Consider the following 24672-nt stretch of genomic DNA (forward strand, 5'->3'; position numbering starts at 1 on the left):
AATACCTACTGTAACATCTTTTGTGAGAAGCTGAAACTGGAGACCACCAGATAAGAGCCTGACCTGCCCTACTAGATCAGGAAATTTGAAACTCCTCTAGTTCAGTTTCAGGCTCACTTGACGCTTAAGTATGGATTTCACCTTGGCAACCATGTCATGTAAATAGTCCAAAGTCCAAACTCCTTTCTTTAAAATTTACCCATAATGTTCACAGACTTATTAATAACCAATGACTCTTCTACATTTTTGGATCTATTTAATGCCCTTTAGACTTTGTATCCTTTGGCAAAATTCCCCGAAACATTCCAAAATAAATAATTTCTGACAGCTGTGCCTTTAAAAATAAATTCCAGATACATTAGAACTTTACTTGCAGACATATCTTACAGTAAATACAATAAATTCAGTAATCACCATGCTTCTGGATATTACAAGTTTCCCTTTCAGTTTGTGTCAGTATTGGCCTGTATGACTAATGCAGAATTTTCCACATTATGAACTTTTTCTGCAGTTCACAAAGATCTAAGGCACATCACACAGGAATAATCTTAACTGAAGTACAGTGAATAAATCTATTTTATTTAATTAATCCAAACATAACAAAAACCTTTAAGCACAAAGCTCATAAAATTAATTCATAAAGAATCTTTATGTTATGTTCTTCCACAATATTAAAGGCAACTTTTTCCTTCTCATAATAACTTTAGAAATGCCCTCACTGCCCATCCATTTATTTTATTTTGTTTTCCATTTTCCAGCCTTTATTGCACTGCAGCACTAACTTTTCACCACAATCAGTCCAATGTTGATTGGGGCTTCAGGTAGCAAACATTATACACGCAATAAATAGATAGCCATATTGTAATTGTATGTATTATTCTGAATTATCATTACATATAATATATAACTGTATTGTATTATTCTGAAATGTCGTTATATTGAATTATACAATAATCACAATATTTGTACAAAAAATGCTGTGCTGCAAAAACTGTCATTTGGTAGAATGCTTTCGGAATGAGGATCTGTAGACAAATTAGCAGGATAGATGGCATTACTAAAGTTGTGAGAATAGATTACAGCAACTAGTCATGCTTATCTGCTATTTCCATCATTATTCTGCCATTTTAAAAATTATTTTCTTATAAAATCTCAACTGATACAATACAAATCAAAAGTGGAACTTAAATGAAAACATAAGGTGCTGTTAGTAACAAGCAAGAAAAAGAGACAAGGTTGAAAAATAAGAAATGATCCATCCGTGAAATGAACATGAACACATTCAAACGAACCAAAACTCCTATATGGTCCTTCGAGTCTTAATTCTGTTTTTTATTCATACTGCCTATGACCGATTAACTATGTAAAAGACAAGAATATAATATATTTTGAAATATTTTGTCAAATCATGTCAGGTCAAAATTTTCCCACAGCAGTAAGACATCAAGGTAGCAAACATAAATGAGATACCAAACAAAAGAAAGAAAGAGAAAATTGAAGCCTTTAGGCAAAGTAAATGTCTGTAAACCACTGCAGGAACTTGTTTTATTTTTTTGAAAATGACTCACTGTGTTTACTGTCCTGGCAATACAGCCAGTAGACGGAGAATATATAAAGCGCAAAACAGGCAATGAAATCATAATGATATACAGTTACTAAAAACACAACAAATAAAAGGGAATACAGAACTTCTTTGCTGATATGTTGCAAAATGGAGGCCTCACCATTCCACCAGGTCAAGTTAGTTGACCCGTCATTTTCCTCAGTCATACGCATTTTAAGTGTTCTGTCTTGTTGTACTTTGGTGTGGGTCTGCTCCATTGTAAAAGCTTGTGTTTCGTCTTCTGTTTCATCCTCTTCCAGTAGGGGCTCACTTATTAAAATCATTGGGCTTGGATACTTTTGCTGATGAACTTCATGTGGCCTGTTTCTTACAATGACAGGTTGGTGCTGGCTGTAGCCCTTGCTGCTGGTGATAGTGGATGTCCCATCGTTGGTAATGTCACAATGGTTTTCTTCACTATTACTTGGATCATGTATCTGTAAACCCGGCCACGCTGTTGTCAATGTTTTATTACCATCAGTTTGATCCCCTTGCAAAATGTGGGCATGTTCAGTGTAAAGATCTTCTTCTAGACAAGTTGTTTTGTATTGTGATGACAGTTTTGGAGTTTGGCCAAAATGCGAAGCTTCTGGTGGTGTTGATATACCATGAGACTGAAACTTGAAATTATCAGATGAGATCTCTTTACATCTATTGAAATTTAAAGACGATGTTCCATTTTCCTGATTGTTTTGCCATAATTCTCTTTCTCCTTCTGTATATAACTGTTCCATGCTTTCTATGTAATGAATGTTTGAATCCACATATAAAAGTGGCTCACTATCATTTGTGCTGATGGTATCCTGCTCAGCAACACTGAATGCAAGACAATCAGCTTGTTTATCACACATTTCCAAAAATGGCTTGCTTTCATTATTGTGCAATATGCTCAAAGGCACATTGTTTGTTTCCTTTCGATGAACATTTTCTTCTTTGGAGTTAACATCTGAAAGGAGTTGACTGGAGATCTCTTTAGTTTCAGCCAACGTGATACATTGGATCAGTTCTTGTTTGGCACAAGCTTTGGATTCTCCTGTTGCTTCTACTGCTAGATGTAGGTTTTCATTGTAAATAGCAGCTTCTTGTTGTGTAAGCTCCATGTAAATTGCTTTTCCAGTTATTGAAAGCTCAGGTTCATGTTGGTCTAATTCCATAGACAAGGGACTCATGTGAATGTCTTTGAGTAGCTCCTGCTGATCTGGTGGACTATTAGGTAGCATTGTTTCAAGTATTGTTGTAGCCCCTATTAGCAGTGTTTTGTCAACATCTTTTCTATCTGGACATTCTTCATTGATTTCCTGAACAGCCATTTTACTTTTCTCTCCCTTTCTGTCACTTTCTAAATCTTTCAAGACAAGCTGACCTGATGTTATTTCTCCTCGAGATTCATCACTTAGGGAAATGATTTGTACTGCTGCATCAGAGATGGAAATGACTTTTTTACTGTCATCCTCAAGGAAAGTGGCTGAGATATTCAGTTGATCTACATCGCTCACTGCAGGGAGACAGCTGCTTCTTTGTCTCCAGACATCACTACTAGCCTCATTTTCAGTTTTATGGTCCTTTTCGCTTTCCTTTTCCAGCTGTATAGTATCATCTGATGTGTGCTGAACAAATGTTTCAGTTGATAAAGTTATTTCTTGTTTAAGATTACTAGAGTCCTCAGAAGAGAAGGGCATTTGCATTTCCGGTAAGCCCGTTTCCCTTAGTTTACTTGTATTTCTCTGATCTTCGACTAAGCCACCTATCCCTTCCTCTTCTAGTACTAGTTTGTCCTTTGGTTCTTTTTCATTATATCTAAGCACAATGTCGTCTGCAAATGTGTGCTCTTCATGTATCTCAGCAGGCAACAAAATGTTTTGATGTCTTTGCTCTTTCACAGCTTGCCATAAATCCGTTAAGGTGCTTTCTTGAGAGTTGTCCTCATGAAACTGTTGTTGGCTGTTAAAAGATGGTGAAAGACTTGGGCCAATTTCCCAGAAATCTGCAGGACTCATCTCTTGACCAAAGTGTTGTACTTTCACTTTAATATCTGGCTGTTCTTCTAAAACCTGGCTCAGTTCCATTTCACTGGGTTCACGTTGCACGTAAATACCTTTATTTTCCTTGAGTGATGAAAAGATGTCGGTGTCGGAGACAATATTCTCAGTTTCCTCCAACTACAAGAGATAAATAAAACAATTGATCATTCACAAAGCATTTTAATACATAAGACAATAGTTGGTGAGATCTGTATCTGATATTAAAAAAAGAATATGATTTATAATTAAATTGCAAAATCAAAATATGAATATCAGTATTTCACACAATATTTTAAATAAGACTGCTGCATGTGCCCCAGTTTGTTTTATATAGCACCTTTTCCTAGTAAACACCACATCAATGTACTTTAAAAAGTACATATGCATATTTAATTTTTTGTGCATCTGTTTTTACAATTGGAGTACTAGCATGTTAAGTTACTCTTTCAGCAATAGAGGGGATTACCGTATATACTTGCGGATAAGTTCTCCCGTGGATAAGTCTGGACTTGCTTTTACCATATTTCTGGTATTTTATAATGTCAGTCGTATAAGTCAAATGTGGAAAACTCACGCTATTGGTACAAGGGATTATGATATGCTAACACCCACCTGAGAGAGAGTCACCACGGAGTACACTGCCTTTTTTTCTATGTGGATATCAGCGCATGCTCCAAACCTCTCCCTCTCTCTCTCTATTGTGCCTACTTGACCACACGGTAATATCTGAACTATTCTGAAGTAACATTTGCATTGATTTGTGTTTTTTATATCTCACACCTTCATACACCTTTATTGTAAGAACATCACTTATCTACGATGGAGCGTTTGATCAGAAGAAAATATGAAGCTAGTTTTAAATTAAATGTCATTGACGTAGCAAAAGAAATTGGTAACTGCAACAAAGTTCGATGCGTCTGAGAAACTGATGTGGCATTGGAGGAGGCAAGAACATGTAAAAAAAATGTAAGTGTCGGATTTTTGAACAGGCTTATAAGTTGGGGTCTGGTTTTATGATTGATTTTTTCAAGACCCGACATATATGTGAGTATATACAGTATATGGGAAAGAACCGAACAAAAATTCCTTTTGGTACCCCAGGTCATGTTTCCCACTCTCTTAGTTGTCAAATTGCATTAGAAGTTTTGGATGAATTTCACAGTAATAGCAGTAGTAATTCTTACTTGCATGTCCAACCAAGGATTTCTTGGTTTAAAGTAAATTTGAATAAGAGCACATCTCATATCCAATAAGCTCATGCATTAAAAACAAAACTCCTCATAGCATCAACTAAGTTCATGGTTTGCATCCCAAGACAACTTTAGGCAACTATGTGAAAGGAACCTGTAAATGAATATCAATAACCAGGAATTTAATACATTAATATTTACTCTCTTAAAATTTGTACAAATCCTAGCATAATTAATGTTAAAATTGTGCACTACACACATCTTTCAAAGATAAAATGAAATTGATCAGGGATATGATCCCAACTGCACCAGTGCATTAGGGCACACATTTTGGGAATGTTCTATAATAAACTAATTTTGGAGGAAAACATTTGATTATCTGCCCGATAGTACTGGTCTCACAATTGCTGTCAATCCCTTTAAATCTAACTATATATTTGGAGTAACACCAGGTGGGATAAAAGTATGGACTAAATCTATTTTAACCTTCCATTGCTTCTGCATTGACATATCTTGCTTGGGTGGAAGAATTTCAACTCAGCATCTATAGCTTAATGAGAAAACAATGTCTCCTTTAAATGTATGTTATCCTTTATGAGGAAGAGTGCAAAACGTTTTCCAAATTAGATAAAAATTGATTAATTTGAGTTAAAATAGCTTGCCTGATCACTGTTTTGGTTTTATCTTTTATCTGTTGTGATGGACGGCCAGTAGCTCAAGCTGGCTGGGATGCCCCTGGAATGGAAGGATGGGAGAAGGCAGCTGCTTGCTGAGACTGCCTCCCCCAAGACACTAGATGGCAGCTCCCCTGGAGTGTAGCAGCGCCTCGCATTCCCGCAGGGCATTCTGGGACTTGGAGTTCAGTTTCTCAGCCCTGTTGGGGGTCTGTGGGAGTTGCCAAGGGGAGTTGTCCTTATATCCAATCAGTTGTTCTTCATTAGACCCGGAAGTACCAGCCAGTGACGTGGTCGGAAGGACAGAAACACTTCCAGGTCAAGGACTGTTTAAAGCCGAAGTTGGGGGGTTTGGAGGAGAGATTTTGAGAGTTAAATATTATTGTGTTTATTTGTTTATTGTGGCTATGGTACTCGAGGAGCACTTTAACATGGCCTTTTTATAACTTCACTTTAACTTAATACTGATACTCTGTAAGATCAATTCATCATAATAACTATTCACAGTGGCTCCAAAATCTGTACTGACTCCTACTCTCTCTTCTATTTCTTTTTCCAGGTTTCTTTGTGGTGGCGGCCTGTGCCACCACCACCTACTCAAAGCACCATGATGCTCCTACATTGATGGCTGAAAGCCAGAAGTCTACGTGACCATCATCATCAGGTCCTTCCATGAAAACCCTAAATACAAAGAGGACTGTTTGACTTATGTTAGGTAGATTGCCCAGAGGGGACTGGGCGGTCTCTTGGTCTGGAATCCCTACAGATTTTATTTTTTTCTCCAGCTTTTGGAGTTTTTTTTTGTTTTTTCTGTCCACCCTGGCCATCGGATCTTACTTATTCTATGTTAATTAATGTTGACTTATGTTTATTTTTATTGTGTCTTCTATTTTTCTATTCTTCATTTTGTAAAGCACTTTGAGCTACATTTTTTTGTATGAAAATATGCTATATAAATAAATGTTGATTGATTTACAAAGAAAAGAAGAAATTCAAAGAACTTCTTGGTGCTTTTAACACGTGTTGTCAGTGTCTGTGTGTTGGGGTAAGCGCTGGTATTGCGCCATCTAGTGTTACACAATACACAAGGAGTTATCTGCTAATTGTTTTTAATCTATGTGGTTCTTTATACTGGGTAGGTGTGGGGTGTTAAGTGTTAGCCACACTCTTAACAAATGTTAACTATGTTCTCTTGATTGAATTGTGTTTTGTTTGTTTGAAAATTATTTTAGGCCTAATTAAAAATTTACAAAAGAAAGTCAAATGGCAGGATGGATCTGGCAATTTTGTGCTTTAAAGTTGAGTGCCTTATTCAGTATACTATGCAGACTGCCTGAATATAAAAAAGCAGGAGAGACAAAATTGTACTATATTTAAACTGGTAAGGTAACATTCTTGACAATGTGTTATAAGAAACTTGTTATACTTGTACAATAGTGATAACACGTACAGAAGGTAACAGAATGAACTTTTTATATTAAAAACAGGATGGAGGTGCAGTGGTATAAATCTATTCAGTTTTCCAGATGATTTTGTAATTATTTGCCATTAAGTGTCTGCATGTCAAACTTATTCAACATAATGAATTAGAAATGTAGCTTTATAGTGTTCTTACCTGTGATAATAACCAGCTTTAATAAATGTGCTATTTGTAAAGGTCTCTTTTTTTTTCATTGTAATGTTATTGAGAAAAAAACACAATTTGCCACACTTTGCATATATACACATTTGTCAGGTAGCTGTAAAATAAATAAAACACTTGAGTAAATAAAAAATATGAATCATGTGGACAGCAGGTGTGTCTACACAGGTGTAGTCTTTAAGTAATTATCATCTCACCACAGCTAAGGTCACGTACGTCATGTACACAGACATCGAGGAAACCTGCTGTAGTTGCTAATTACATTGGATACTTTGGCTCAAACAATCAGGGATCTAAGAGACATGCAGGCCAATACCATCATGAGAGTGTGAAAACAAACTCTTGGCTGTCATTTTGTCCTACATTATAAGGAGTCCTGCACAATGGAAAAATAGTCAGGTCTTCAGGAGAAATCCAGAGTTTGTTAGCTTGACATGCCTTTTTCTTAGTTGCTTTTATGTTTGGTACCCCACAGACCTGAAATGTACTAAGTGGGTTTAAGAATGTGCTTTATGTTATGGTATGTGTCTGCTTGTCATGGTAGCCATCCCGTTAAATTAATACTAACTGTGACTAAAATACTCATTCTTTGATTGTGATGTTTGCATGTGGATTTGTGATGCAAGAATCAATCAGACAATCATAGAACGCTTGAGTGCTAATGGCAGTCTTTGGTATGACTAAGACATTAAGCAAAGAACAGTTCTTAAAGAGGTAAACTATGGATAATATGCACTGTATGATCACCTTCTAAAAACCTAAATGTGACATTTTTTTAGGTGAAATTGTGCAAGCTGCACACGCAGGACAGTAGAAAAGTTGATATGGTCAGATGAGTGTTCCTTGTTATCAATAAGCAGATGAGTTTTGCATTCAAGAGTGATACACATCAAAATCACCCCAAAACTAATATTTTCCAAAACCATCATGAAAACACTAATAGTAGAATTTCTCATCTAGGAAATGTGTTGTCTCTCAACAGTATATTATAGACTATTATAGATTATGTTGAATCTGTATCAATGACCACTAATGTTGCTCTGGTGGGACTATTAAAACAATTCAAGAATGTTTTTCTGTTTTGTTGTGCCTGATCTTATCTTACCTTAATTTACTAAAATTCTCCTTGGGGTCAAATAAAGTTTTCTCTTTCTTTCTTTCTTTGGAATATGGCCCAGTGTTGCAGTGGCTGTCACTGCTACCTGATTGCATTTCTACTTCAAGGTCCTACCACAGAATACCCGTTTTGACCACTTGTATTTACCTAATTTTTGAAGTCACTGTCCAGAGATCATGAACATATATGAGGATTGAGATTTCAACTGACTAGTTAATCAAAATGTTTCAGTGAGGACTTAGCACCCAGCATTATCACCTCTGTTAAGTATGATATGTACAAAACTACTACAGCTACAATGATTCTTTGGTCAATCCCACAATCATCTGTACCATCACTCTAGAATAAGACCCCTGGGTATTTAAACTCCTTCACTTGGCACAATTACTCACCCTTTATCTGTAGGCAACAACTCACACTTTTCTGAGAAGGCACAATAACCTCAGATTTTGAAGTACAAGTTCTTGATTCAACAGCATCAAACTAAGCTGTGAACCATTCCAGTGCACATTGAATATAATGGCCAAATAAGGGCAAAGAGGACAATATTTTTGCAAAAAGCAGAGATGCAACTTTAAGATTCATGAACTGGACCCAAACCTAGCCTGTGTCTTGATATTCTGCCCATAAAAATAATGACCAGGTGAGGAGACAAAACACATCCTTGGTGGTGTCCAATACCCACAGTGAGTAGAGTGACTTAGCACCAAATAGACAAAGGTGGCATTTATCAGCCCAGCTATCTCATAATCTTGTAGTACCTTCACCAAAATATCATGAGCTACATAGTCATAAATTCTTTACATGCCTGGAAAGCACATAGCACAAAGTACACAAGGCACATATAGACAGGACTGACAAATTCCCAGAATCCTTTAAATATCATCTGTACAAGGATGACAAGTTTATCCAAGGTCAGGATGGAAACCACATTGCTTCCCCTGGATCTGAGTTTCCACTACTCTGGCATAAGCGTTAAATGGTAGATTGAAGAGGGTGATCCATTAATAACTGGAACAAACCCATTAATCCAACATTTTAATAATGTGGACCACCACTCCAGCTCAACAACGCTTCTCGATTTTTCATGCAACACTGAAGAGACATGTTAAATAAAACACTCCCACAATATCCAGTGCTTCAGCTTTTCCATTTGCATCTCACTCAGTCCTGCAGATTTGCCACTGTAGGACACAAAGTTAATCATTGACCCTTGACCCATGGTATATATAAACTTATGAGTAACATTTTCTTTGAACATGGTGTTCATTATGGACAGACCATGACTAGCACAGAAGTCCAATAACAAGTTACCACTCATCTGCAGACCTGATAAGCTACTTCTTTTCAATCATGTCCCTCTAGGGTTCTCCATGATTCACCACATGAATGTTGCAGTTGCCCAATAGAACCAAAGAGTCAAAAGATTGTAATATTTTGAACATCACACACAAATGTGCCTAAAAAGGCTGAATACTCAGAATAGTTTTTGGCGCTGTCTCTCAAGTGCAAGTAAGTGCAGGAGTAACTCTCTTGTGTTTTTCTTACAGTGCATACAAGCAAACATTTGTCAATGTTTTCATCTCTGCCACTTAAGGATGTAGTAAAGTGATCTTCTCAATAACCAGAGTGGTCTCCAACTGTACAACACTGATCAATGAGTTTATTAGTATCAATTACATAAGGCATTTCCAGAAAAGGAGACTACATTTGATTGAGATTCAAATCCATATGTAGATATGAGTACAATTATATCTGTTCTATGAGTTCAGCTTGCTTCTCTGCTGCAAAAATTATGTTCCATGTCCCAAGAGCCAGTTTTTATTACCTAGGTCTTGAATGTCTAAATCCATTACAATCTGGCCTTTGACCACACTGGCACTGTGCCTAAATTTTACCATTTGCCTTTCAGATGGTGAGACCTCTTGGCAACTTTTCAGGGCTGACTGGGATATGTAGGTAAACCAGCCATCAGTTGCTTGCTGATAAATACTCCTCTCGGGCTTGACTCCCAGAGTAGGCTCTAGTATCTGTTTTCCAGGAGAGATTCTCTTAGATTGGAATTATTAGGTTAGTCCTTACCTGTAGTGTCACATTAGAGTGTTTTTCAATGGCTGTCCCAATCAGGAGCACATTTAGTATCTCCAGACAGGCATAGCTTTTATTAATACTGACACTACCACATCCCACTATGCCAAGGTTACAATCCTAATAGGACAGTGAAAACCCCCCAAAAATAAATGATTATTCATTTGATGAGATGACTTGCAGACAACAAAATGCACTGCTTCTTGCATTCCAAACGCAGGACATGTAGGGCATCAACTTCTGCTTAAATGCTTCATTGCAGACTGTACAAGCAATGTAACAGTATAAAGAGAAATGTCAAAAATGCTCAAGATAAACTAAGTGTCTTCAGACAGCAGCACCTGTTTTTCTTTCTTCATGTTTAAAGGTATGGGAAATGAGGAAGACCTCGCTCTCTGAACCGACAGCTTAGCCCAGCATTTCTCAACCTTTAAGTATTTGCGACCCGAGTTTTCATAACAGATTTAATCATGCCCCCCTAACATTTTGTGAAAGGAGCCCACTAATACCAATTTGTTCTTTTTTAATTAATGACATCATAGATGCATATTTTATTATACCTACTTAACATTTATCGACATTTATCCAACTCTATATTTATTTTTCTAGTATTAGAATGTAGTTTAAGTTAATTTGTTTTGGTTTCAATAGATGTATTTTTCATATTTTTGATTCTTGTTTTCTTTTTTTTTACATCTTCGCCTTTTTTGTTACTTCGCACCCCACGAGGGAGGCCCGCCCCACAGTTTGAGAACCACTGGCTTAGCCAAATACAGATTTGCAAAACATGAGGAACTTGTATGCAAATGCAATAAATGAAGGTATATTCCAGTTGGGTGTGGCCATATTGTTATATTTAATCCATAATTCTCCAACCAGGGTTGCAAGTTGTATGGCTCTGTGGGGGTATTTTATGTTGTCAAGAAAGAGAAATGAAATATTACAACAATGCTAGACTTAAACTCTTAGAACTGTACACACCACAGTGCTGCTCCTTTCACTTTGGTTTTCAGTGTTATAAGCTCTTAAATACCTTTCCTTGGTTTTTCCACAGAATTCAATAACTAAATACCCTACAAACATTTGCATGCACACACCAGAATACAATGCCACAAACTCTTTCTAAAAAGAGCTATACTACTACCATCGTCTGATGCACATCCAAAATACCAAACTAAAAAAGAACTTTGCAACAACATTTGAGCATTGATAACAGAATTGTATTGTGTTTATCTGGCATCTGAGGTCATTTCTACATCTACTCACTGTGATATTAAGCTTTTTTCTTGAACTGACCTTATACAAAGGGCTTTTTAAACCTCCAGTATGATTCAATTGTATCCCTGATCACTGAGTTTTTCTTTTTGCATCTTTTACTTAATTAATTATTTCTTCCTTTGAAAACAAATAAGTAGCAGTGACAAAGATTTGAACAAACTGAATATATCAGAATTCATTTAAGAATACCCAAAATACCATTATTCTTCACATTGACTAAAGCACCTCTTAAGAATTAATAAGTCTTAAAAGAGTTGAAATTTTTCAGTTTAAGCAAACAAAGCTTAAGAAGTGACATGATTGCGTTTTTAAAACTATCAATTGAATTAGTATTGTGGATCCAGACTGTTACTTTAAAATTAGTTCACCAAGAGCACAGGGACACAGTTGGAAATTTGTTGGGAGTAAATTTCGCACAAACCGAGAGGAACACACACATGGAATAAATGGCCAAGTAGTGTGGTAGAGAGTAGGACTTTAGGAGCCTTCAAAACTTGACTTGACTTGATTTTGGATAACTTATGTGGATAGAATTGGCAAGCCTTGTTGGACTGAATGCCCTGTTTTTGTCAACATTTTTCAATTACAGTATTCTGATGTTCCAAGTGATAGAAGCAAACGTTTCATTGCACACAATCATATTTAGATTCTGTTTCTGTTTTGTCCTTATTGTTTGATGGAGGGTGGCACAGTGGTAGTGCTGCTGCCTCGCAGTTAGGGGACCCAGGTTTGCTTCCCGGGTCCTCCCTGCGTGGAGTTTGCATGTTCTTCCTGTGTCTGCATGGGTTTCCTCCGGGTGCTCCGGTTTCCTCACACAGTCTAAGACATGCAGGTTAGGTGCATAGGAGATACTAAATTGTCCCTAGTGTGTACTTGGCGTGTGGGTGTGCATGCCCTGCGGTGGGCTGGCGCCCTGCCTGGAGTTTGTTCCTGCCTTGTGCCCTGTGCTGGCTGGGATTGGTCCCAGGTCCAGCAGACCTCCATGACCCTGTGTTAGGATATAGCCGGTGGAAAAATGGCTGACTGACTATTTAATGGATGTTATAATAATAATGATGATAAAAACAGTAAAACAGAGGAAAGCTATAGTAAGCATAGGAAACAGATGTGCATACAGTTTCCTAGATTTGTGAGTCAACTACCGACGGATCACAATATGACATCCTAAAACCCCCTTTTATCCAACTCAGTGTTGTGGTAGCCTGTGCCTGTCCTAGTAGCACTGGGCACAAGAAATAGCCAATTACCATAATCTGCACATCTATGTGAAATATGGGAGAAAAAACCCATGTGCACTCATGATAAACATGCAAAACCCCCTACCAATAACCTTGAGGAACAGGACCGGAACCCGGGACACTCGGTATAAGAGGTAGCAGTGCTAATTACTGTGCTGCCCCAGAATAGAGTATCAATATTTTAAATATAAACTATGAGCTCAACAAATGCATTCATTTAGCACTTCCTTTTAAGAATTAGATTTTGGCCTATAAGGCAGTCTTTTGATGCCATTTTTAAAATCAGTCAAAGGATTTCTGCTGTAATTAACATCAGATTGCTGAGACATTGTGCACAAGGGTCAGCCTCTGCATATCTGTTGGTTACTTATAGTACTGTTATGTAAAAAGTCCTTAACAAATGTTTTGTTCAGCCTCAGTAAGACTTATAAAGCACCAATGACAGCATTTTGGGCTAGGGCCTACATCTAGTGCATCTATTTGTCTGTTACTGCTAAGTAACAAGATCTTAACAAAGTCTTTGTTTGTGTTACATAGCAATAAGTGACTGAACAATAATAAATATTATTATAAATTTTTATATATATTTTATTTTTATATATATTTTTATTTTATATATATATTTTTATAAATATTATAAATATTTATTTATAATAAATAAATGAATAAGTGACTTACAGAAAGCCCTTAGAGCCCCTGTTCTGAAAAGTTACCAATGAGTCATATGGTTTGATCTAGTAATGCTTTATTTGATGCAGCTAATTTATTATTTTAAAAATCCATACACATTGAGAGAAATTGTGTGTGAGAATTCCGATTTTAAGGTTGGCTATTATTTGAGGCTTGCTAGTTTATGTTAAAATTATTTTTAAAATGATGCAAGATTTACTTCTATTTTGACTTGTTATAACTATATTCTTATACTATTTAATGTTCTCAATCTATGTAGACTGGAAGATATTTGCTATTAGTCTTAGCTATGCATTATTTTGTAACTTTCCAATCTAAGTTATTATGCATAAGCCTTAACCATGTTCAATGTTTTCATCCCATCAACATGTTTTCACAGAAGATATGCATTCTGAATTTTGCTTTAGATATGTGTGTGTATATATATATATATATATATATATATATATATATATATATATATATATATAGTGGTAGCTGACCTGGACACAGGCAGGCAGACAAGTTCATGTCACCCACAACACGTTTATTTACAATAATATTTACACAAAAGTGCCACACAAACCCCTACATGTCCCCAAAAGTCCTGGCCAACACACAACGCCTTCTCTTTCTTCAGGCCGCCTCCTTGCCTCCTCCAGAGACGTCATCCTCTTCCACCTGACTCTAGCCATCATATGAAGGGATGTGGCCCCTTTTATAATCCCCCAGATGTGCTCCAGGTGTGTTCCGGCAATCTTCCACCGACACGCCCCAGTGTGGCAGAAGTGCCGTCTACATCCCTGGAAGCACTCTGGGTGTCCGTGTTCCTCTTCCCCCAAGCACTTCCGTGTGTGGCAGAAGTGCTGAGGTCCAGGGCTCCAAAGGCATAGGGGTGTTCCCTGGCAGTGACCACAGGCCCCTACAGGGTTGAGCTTCAAAGCTCTGTACCCGTGGCCCCCAAAGGTACCAGGGTGGTTGCCCCCACATGGTCTGGGGAAAGCGTAAGCCTATATATATAAATATAAAATAAATGATCAATGTGTCCCTAGGTTCCAAAAATATCACTTTTACTATCTAGGATCCACATTCTCCTAATTTTTAACAATGAATTCAGTGGCAAAAGCAGGTACAGATCAAAGGTCATTAAACACTGTTCTGAAATACTACCAATAACAGACATGATGATTAGATTTTGAATGTGAACTCCACAGTCAAGCTGTGACAGAAAACATTTTTTTAGAAATAAATAGTGTAACAAATAGAGGGTGCCACTGAGCCCCAAACCCCAGACCCGATATGCCCAACACTGTAACAGGTTCAAATAATGGATTTTTAATCCACCCAGCACAGCCAATAACCATACAAACAATGACATTATTTCTTCTCTTTCTGCCTCCCAACTCTGACTCCTCAAAGGTAAGCAAGAGAGCATTTCTTTTATGCTGGACCGGAAATTGCTTCCAGTGGTCTGGCATAACTTGTGTGGAGCACTTCAGGGCTGTTTGGGAACCACACCTGACAGTGCCCCCTTGTGGCACCCAGGAATGCCAACAGGGTTGCACTTCCGAACTCCAGTTCTCATGAAGCCCTGCAGGTGTCCAAGCTGGGGTGCCTCCAGTGGATCACTGCCACCTAACATATATGGGAAGGAACTGATCCTGGACTCTGGCTTCTGCTTGTTTATCCCCTGATACCTTCCATTTTAGATTAGATTATGCAATCAAATTAGATTAACTTTATTAATCTGAAGAGGAAATTCACATGCTTACAGCAGCAGAAACATAAAAGCAAGGATGCAGACTCACAGGACAAATAATACAGCCAATCAATCAATTGATAAATAATAAAATAAATAAATAAATAAATATAGATAAATATCAATAAATTAATTATTAGGAGGTCATGCCATTGTCCAGCCGGGATGCCTGTCTGTCCTCCATGGCAATCAGAATTGCAAAAAAGAAAATATACTGAACCTCAACAAAGTGCATTTTAGGTGGTGCCCAATCAAACAGCTGTGCTGCAGTGAAGGAAGATGTCTGGTCTGCGATGCATGCTGCTATGAACAGTGTCACCTGATATAGCCTACCAAGTGGTATTGGATTTCTTACTCAATGTTGGGTGCAATCTGACATGTGATGTACACACTGTAAATGCTTCATTTTCTAGCAACATTTTGAAACATGTACTAGTAAACCTAACACTATTTTTTGACATTGAGCCTATCAAGTTTGACAACACTTTCAGATGGTTTTCAAAAGATGTTATGGTATCTAGTTTCAATAAAAAGATTCAATACTTTGTTTCAGATTAACCTCACTTTTTCTGTGAAGATATGCTTCCTGAATTTTCTCCTGAATGATCATCTTCCAACCTCCACTGGTGTTATTGAGCATGTTTCTCTAAAGTAATTTGAATCTGTTGGCACAGGCATTCAGGAAAGATGCCAGGCAGTTAATTTTCCCAAGGATCAAGAAAGTTCACAACAGGCTAGCCATATAGGTTATAGCACAAGCCATTTCCTCCCTTTGTAAACAGGTGCCCTGGGTCAAACATCAGGAAGAGACACTAATAGAATGAAAGGGAAACTGATGGTGAGCCAGGAATAGATAATATTCAGTTTTTATTTCTATGTAGAAAGTGCCTATCCCCTTAATCACTTGATTTCTGTACAATCTATGGACATGAAGATGATTTCAAAAACATATCCTGGCTTCTGGACCATCTACCTGTAGAACATCATAACTTTATATTAAGGGAGAAGAGCCCATTTAAGGAAATACACCCTCAAGGTGTAAGAGAAAGGTTTTGGGTTGGTACCCTTATATAATGATTATGGAAGCATCCCCAGGAAGGACTAAATATTTTACTACTTTCCTATTAGAGGACCAGCAACAATAAAACTGGATTAAAGAGGCCAGAGGATAGTGAAAGACAGTATGGAGTCCAGAAGAAAAAGGACTTAGGCTTTAGTGTTATGGTGGGGCTAGTGGATAAGCTATCCCATCAAAAGCCATGGAGTCGGGGCTCTGTGGGTAGACCCAGAACACATATAGCATTATATTTTATTTTTCTTTGTATATACTGTGTTTTTAATTTTTAGAAATTCTCCCTCTGGAGTTTATTATTTGTTCAACAAATACACTTTGATGACATATCTGTAGTCTTCTTGATGGTATTCTAAGACAGGAAAGCCTTAACAGTGCCTACAAATAATCTAAAGCTGAATCTTATCCTCAGACACTGTTTAGGAATCAATATTGGAACATGAATTTAAGAGCCAAATGGTTTCCTCTCATTTATACAAATTTGTTATGTTATTATCTTAGTAAAAGATTCCAGAGGCTGAGTCTCAAAAATAAAACTGCCTTAGCTAACTGGTCTGAAATTTAATCCATTGTGTGACACTTGAAAGGTCGGTCAACCTGTCTAATGGAGGGCATGATAGATCATATTTTGGAAAATGCCAATCACTTATATTAAAAATAACTTCTCCTTTGAAAGTGTTCATGCTTTTGATTTGGAACATTGATTGGATAATTCAGAGCAGCAATTTTCCATTTAATCCAGAATTCTATGAAAATTACATACCCAATGTTTATATCTTATCAAACACTTGCATTTGTGCAAACCATTTTGTCCTTTTTAATTATTAACATTTAGGTTTTGACGAATATTCAACAGATAAACAAGTCTACTAAAATTCTGACAAATAATATGCAATTTGAAAATTGTAAACAGTTTTCTTTTTCTAAATGATAAGCATTTTAATTATTCATCCATGATATATCATCCAGTTTTGGATTACTGAATCAATCCCCTTTAGCATTATTCTAATGGAAAATCCCAATGATATGTTTCAATCTGAAAGTCTCCATATTTAGCATAGCAAGCTAAAAACAGAAGTGCAATTATTTTGAATTGGTAAAAACTCTGCAGGCTGTGATATTTACCTTGCACTTAAAATGTAATAACTAGTAAAATCTCTCAAACAAGCAACATTAGCTATTGGTTCCCATTGAAAATGATCTAAATTGAAACGAAATATTAATTGAAATAGATCTTGTGTGGAAATTTAAGTCAAAGGAGGCTATACTTCAGTTAAAAACCCCAGCATACTGTTTTGTTTTCCCTATTACAAAAAGGACAGCATTGCTTGAGAAAGTCTAAAGGAAGGTGACCAAGATGGTTCCAGGACTAAGAGTAATGAGTTATGAGGAAAGACTGAAGTAATTTTCTATTTATTAGAAGTAAAAATAGTTTTCAGTTTAAGCAAATTGAGTTTAAGAGATGACATGATCAAAGTGTTTAAAATTTTGAAGGGAATTGGTAACATCCCAACTGTTACTTTAAAATGAGCTCTTCAATAAGAACACTAGAAACAGATTTAACCTACTGGCTCCTTGCAATAGCAGATGTGGGATCCCTTCCCTAAAAAATGCATTATGATAGAGCACAAGTCTTTTAAGGCCACATTCACACTGTAGTTAAAAGTTACCAGATTCTGATTTTTGTTAATATTTGATTTTTTTGACTGATCCAGATTTGACATGAGTGTGTACAGTGGTTTACTCTGAACATGCCTCATATGCCATGAATTTTATTCATTTTGTCAGACACATACTGATTGTTGCTGTACTTTTCATCATTTCTGTGCAGAACATAATTTATAAGCTTGTGGTGGTAAGGAAGAAAAACAGAAAAATGAGATATTAGAGCTGTTGGTATGTGTGCATTTATTACTGTAAATATTAACAAGTGTCCCAAAGGACTGGTCAGAGTACAATGAGACAGGTTTAGAGCAATGTAAAACTTTTCTGAAATATTCTTTTTTGCTAATCACACTTCTCCAAAAACATCAGATCTTTCACATATAAGTGAAAAAAATGTGAATGAAGTTACAATGTGAATGCAGCCTTTTTTGAGTTCTAAAAATCAAATGCAATTAGTTGTAGACAGTGATTTAACAATGGTGCAGTTCGGCTGTTATCAACAACACAGTGGCTCTGAAATCTCAAAAATGGCAATAATAATTTCATAATATAAATAGACTCAATCAGTACAGTTCAAATTTTATCATAACTATTAATCACAATAAAAACTGCAGTGAAAATGCAAAAAAGTATAAAAAAAAAACAACCTAAGCACAGTGAACACTAATGGGATTCCAAGAAATCAATGACAATTTCCTGCATTTAACACTTTTTTAGTCATCAACCCCTAGAAAAAGGCTACATGGGCATCCTATTGTATTTCAAACTCATCTGCCTCTCTACAGAAGTCAGTAATTATTCAAAAAAATGTTTTCTCAGATATCATATTAAATTAAACCCATGCTGTGCTTAGCCAATTTGTTGCAATTTGAAGGAAAACTACTATGGAGTTAACATGTGAAACATTTTGAGAACCTAATGTTATTATTTACTTACATTATTTCTATTCAAATACTGCCTACTGTTATTTATACCTTGGTCTGGGGCTGTTAGGCTGCTTTGCACATCTTTATTAATAAGACAAGAGGATAACCATTTTTTGTTGAGCTTGCAACAATGATTGATTCACCTGACGTACAGTCATTTGTGGCTGGCTTTGTGCAGGTCTAATGAGGGGGTCCTTTAGGTGTGGAGACCCCCTTGTCTCATGAGTGCTGCATGGATCCGCTACACAATTAATTTAATCTAGTTAAAGGTAAGCTTTGCATAAGCATTGGAAAGTTTTTCACACAAAAAAACCTTAGACACATAGAATAAATTACTAAGTAGTGTGGTAGGCAGCAGGTGTTTAGAGATATTCCAAACTCGACTTGATGTTATTTTGGAGGAAAAAGGTGAATAGGATTGGAAGGCTTGTTGGGCTGAATGGTCTGTTCTTGTCAAAATTGTTCTCATGCTCTAATATTGTAAAGAATAATTCTTATTTTTATCTAAACTACCTCTTTTATTAGATGATGAAAGAGGCCACTGCCATCAGGGAATACATTTGCCATGATTGAATAAACTTGATGTCACATACATGCGCTTAGGAGATAGCCAACAAGCCCTAAGGTGAGTGGAACTCCATGAGACAAAGGTTTGATAATGAGCACTGACTCTGCTCTCTATATTTCTACAGACCACAAGAGAAAAAATAAAGCATACTTCCGGTCCTCCAAAATGGCCAACAGGCATCATTTCCCTTCCAGTTCGTACGCGCCAATTACTGTATTTAAGCATGTGTTCAGCCTCTCCCTGTTCATTGTTCTCAGTCAGACGTGCATGCTTTAGCTGTGAACTCTTTGTGCTCTACAGTATTTTGCGTGCTTTTGCAGTTAACCATGGCTTCTAAGCAAGTAAAGAGTGGTGAGAAGAAAGTTTTGAAGAAAATTGAAATCGAAGTAAATTCCCTCAACACTATCATCTCCCTGAATCCATCTTCATTCTCCACCCCTGTATGACATCACTTCCACTCCCAGTGTGCTGTCATCTCCTGCCACGTCAGTCCATATCTCCATCTTGTCTATACAAACCTGGCTTTACCTGCTACAAATTGCCAAATGTTTCTGAATTTGATCACAATTTTTTGTTTATTGCAAACGTCCAATGGACATTATACAGGGATATTCCCCAACACTTTGTGTGTTCTCCAGAGTGTCTTTATTTAAGAAAAATAGCTTATTACAGTGGTCTGCAACAATCTTTAGCTGGGTGGTGCATGTCAAAGTAACATTCACATGAAAGCCAGGACCCAAGGTTTCCCTGCAGAACATCGCCTAGAACAGAACACTGCCTCACATGCCCCTAAAGAAAAGGTGATTCATCAGACCAGGCCACATTCTTCTATTGGTCTATAGTCCAGTTCTCTTGATCATTATAGGTGCTTTTGGTGGTAGACAGGGGTCAGCATGGACACTCTGACTGGTCTGCAGCTATGCAACTCCATATATAGCAAACTACACTGTGTGTTCTGACATCTTTCTCTCATGGCCAGCATTACATTTTTCAGCAATTTGTGTTATAGAGTTGTTCTGTGGGATTGGACCAGACAGGATAGCCTTAACTGCCCACATGTGTCAATGAACCTTGTGCACTCATGACCCTGTCCTTCCTTGGACCACTTTTGCTAGGTATCAACCACTGCATACCAGGAACACCCCACAAGGCCTGCTGTTTTGGAGATGCACTGACCCAGCCATCAGAATTTGAACCGCTCACATAATGATGTTTGATGATTTTTCCTGCTTTCAACAAATCTAGGACTGACTGTCCACTTGCTGCCTAATATACACCACCTATAGGCAGGTGTAATTGTAACAAGATAATCAATGTTATCCATTTCACCTGTCAGTGGCATATTTGTATGGATGGGGGTCTTGGACCCTCCCTTTCTGCCTCACCGCCTTCATAAATGGCACCACCACCATCTCCATTTCTTCAGTCTAATAGTTGACTTACATCTGGAAAGACATTTCTTGCATCATACATTAAATTCATGTTCATTATTTTGTCTAATTACATGCAGAGTTTGCTGACACAAACTTTTGTCTTTATGCTGTGCTTCATTTACAACATTAAAAAAGAATGTTTTAGTAGCTTCAATAAAATAGAACAGGAACATAAGGCAAGACTTAAGGGAAAGATCTAATTATGAATTACTGTCCTTGAGACAGAAGCATCTCTTGTTCTATTGGTATGGTGCCAGGCCCGGGGAGTGGGTTTGGTATATACTGTACTATGTAATTTCACTAAGACAGTTGTCATATTTCTATCAATTCATCTATATTTGCTCTGTGATGGTTCTCATCTTGCACCTAGTGCTACTGGGATTGTCACTTGCTCCCCATGACACTAAACTGGTTTAGCAGGTTAGAAACTAGTTGTTTGAATGTTTATAGCATATACTTCGATATTACAGTGTGTGTATACCTACTGCCAGAAATAAAAAATCAGCTTAAAGGCATTTAACATTTTAGTCTAGGCTCACCCACAAACACAACAGTACTAATGAAGAAGATGATATGGACAAACAAAGAAGGTTATGTATAATATGCTTTTGAAGCTAAACACAGTTGATAGAGTAGCCGAGCACTTAAAGTAAATCAAATTTAGAACATGTCATTTCCGAAAGAGATTCTATGTTTATTTAATCTTTTCTGTTTTCTAATAAATAAATTGTATAAATTTTAATGTAACAACAAGTTTCATTCATCTAGTAAGTTATACAAAAAGAAATAAAATTAAAAGGGTAGAAGGTGAGATAAGATTCAATATTTACCTTTCATTGGGAATTTAAAATTAAGTTTAGATAAATACTGAACATGTTCATTGTCTAGTGGATTATAAACAGTAAAGAATATTTTAAGAGTATCAAAGCTACAAGTTGTTCTCTTACAAGGATTTAGTTTGAGTACCTCCACCATTTGTCACAGTAAAGCATTTTTGCAATATTCAGTAATAACCTACTCTCTCCAGTCCTATAAATAGGAAACTGTAAGGCTACATATTAGGTAATAATTAAAAAGGAAAATATCGGCTTGGAATAGCAATATTAATGATATTGAGAACACATTCTCTATTGACACCTTAGTCTAAATCAGAGCTTCCCAAACTCAGTCCAGGGGACCCAACAGTGGCTGCAGAAAGTTTTTGTTCCAACTAGCTTTTGTTTTTAATTGGACTCCTGGGCTAATTAAGTAAACTTTTATTTCTTAAGTTCTGCATTTTGGGAACAATATAGAAATTAAAATACTAAATTTGGTTAAAAAAATTATTAAAATGTACCAAGCAGTTATATGGGAATAATGTATTTTTTTCTTTTTAACAATATTTTCATCTTGATTTTCATTCTGCTTTTCCAGGTGTTCGAATTGTTTTTTAAATTAATCCATTATTTACTAATTAGTGAGTTTGATGCTAAAGTACTTGCAGCCTTTGATTATTCAGTGTTGTTTGCCAGTGTTGTTTGCCTGTTTGCCTGCCCCTCCTTGAACCGTCACCTCATCGTGGTGGAGGGGTTTGCGTGTCCCAATGATCCTAGGAGCTATGTTGTCCGGGGCTTTATGCCTCTGGTAGGGCCACCCAAGGCAAACTGGTCCTAGGTGAGGGATGAGACAAAGAGCGGTTCAACAAACCTCTGATGAAGAATAAAACCTTGGACGACGTTTTCCCTTGCCCGACGCTGGTCACCGGGCCCCTCTGGAGCCAGGCCTGGAGGTGGGGCTCGATGGCGAGCACCTGGTGGCCGGGCCTGCACCCATGGGCTCTGCCGGGCCCAGCCCGAAGAGGTAACGTGGGTCCTCCTCCCCATGGGCTCACCACCTATGGGAGGGGCCAAGGAGGTTGGGTGCAGTGTGAGTTGGGTGGTGGCGAAGGCGGGACCTTGGCGGTCTGATCCTCGGCTACAGAAACTGGCTCTTGGGACGGGAATGTCACCTCTGAAGGGGAAGGAGCCTGAGCTAGTGCGCGAGGTCAGAGGTTCCGCTAGATATAGTCGGACTCACCTCGACGCACAGCTTGGACTCTGGAACCAATCTCCTTGAGAGGGGCTGGACTCTCTACCACTCTGGAGTTGCCCCCTAGTGAGAGGCGCCGAGCAGGTGTGGGCATACTTATTGCCCCCCGACTCGGAGCCTGTGCATTGGGGTTTACCCCGGTGGGCGAGAGGGTGGCCTCCCTCCGCCTTCGGGTGGGGGGAAGGGTCCTGACTGTTGTTTGTGCGTATGCACCGAACAGCAGTTTGGAGTATCCACCCTTTTGGAGTCTCTGGAGGGGGTGCTAGAGGGCATACCTTCTGGGGATTCCCTCGTTTTGCTGGGAGACTTCAGTGCTCACGTGGGCAATGACAGTGAGACCTGGAAGGGCGTGATTGGGAGGAATGGCCCCGATCTGAACCCGAGCGTGTTTTGTTATTGGACTTCTGTGCTCGCCACGGATTGTCCATAACAACACCATGTTCAAGCATAAGGGTGTTCATATGTGCACTTGGCACCAGGACACCCTAGGCCTCAGGTCGATGATCGACTTTGTGGTCGTCGTCCGGACTTGCGCCATATGTCTTGGACACTCGGGTGAAGAGAGGGGCGGAGCTGTCAACTGATCACCACCTGGTGGTGAGTTGGCTTCATGGTGGGGAAGATGCCGGTCAGACCTGGTAGGCCCAAACGTGTTGTGAGGGTCTGCTGGGAACGGCTGGCAGAGTCCCCTGTCAGAAGTAGCTTCAACTCCCACCTCCGCAGAACTTCAACCACGCCCCGAGGGAGGTGGGGACATTGAGTCCAATGGGCCATGTTCCGTGCCTCTATTGTTGAGGCGGCTGACCGGAGCTGTGGCCGCAAGGTGGTCGGTGCCTGTCGTGGCGGCAATCCCCAACCCGTTGGTGGACACCGGCGGTGAGGGATGCTGTCAAGCTGAAGAAGGAGTCCTATAGGACTTTTTTATCCTCTGGGTCAAGCGGAACGCGGCTTTGGTTGTTGCTGAGGCAAAAACTCGGGCATGGGAGGAGTTTGGAGAGGCCATGGAGAACGACTTTGGACGGCTTGAGGAGATTCTGGTCCACCGTCCGCGCCTCAGGAGGGGAAGCAGTGCAGTGTCAACACCGTATATGGTGGGGATGGTGCCTGCTGACCTCACTGACGCTAGGGTCGGTGGGAGGAGTACTTCAAGACCTCCTCAATCCCACTAACATGCCTTCCAATGAGGAAGCAGAGCCTGGGGACTCTGAGGTGGGCTCTCCCATCTCTGGGACTGAAGTCACCGAGGTGGTCAAAAACTCCTTGGTGGCAGGGCCCCGGGTGGATGAGATACCGAGTTCCTTAAGGCTCTGGATGTTGTAGGACTGTCTTGGTTGACACGCCTCTGCAACATCGCATGGACATCGGGACAGTGCCTCTGGATTGGCAGACCGGGTGGTGGTCCCCTCTTTAAAAGGGGACCGGAGGGTGTGTTCCAACTATAGAGGGATCACACTCCTCAGCCTCCCTGGAAAAGTCTATTCGGGGTTCTGGAGAGGAGGGTCCGCCGGATAGTCAACCTCGGATTCAGGAGGAACAGTGTGGTTTTCGTCCTGGTCGCGAACAGTGGACCAGCTCTTCACCCTTAGCAGAGTCCTGGAGGGTGCATGGGAGTTTGCCCGACCGGTCTACATGTGTTTTGTGGACTTGGAAAAGGCATTCGAC

General features: G+C 38.6%; 1 protein-coding gene across 1 annotated transcript in view; it reads right to left on the reverse strand.

Moving 5' to 3' along the window:
- Positions 1-335: 335 nt before the first annotated feature.
- LOC120533883 overlaps positions 336-24672 on the reverse strand; it is a 36720-nt gene continuing 12383 nt past the window's right edge. The window contains exon 4 of the mRNA XM_039760958.1: positions 336-3762. Coding sequence (XP_039616892.1) covers positions 1546-3762 — 2217 coding nt within the window. The 3' untranslated portion in view covers positions 336-1545. The remainder of the gene's footprint in view (positions 3763-24672) is intronic.

The sequence above is a fragment of the Polypterus senegalus genome, chromosome 8 (assembly GCF_016835505.1).
Source record: "Polypterus senegalus isolate Bchr_013 chromosome 8, ASM1683550v1, whole genome shotgun sequence".
Lineage (NCBI taxonomy): Eukaryota > Metazoa > Chordata > Cladistia > Polypteriformes > Polypteridae > Polypterus > Polypterus senegalus.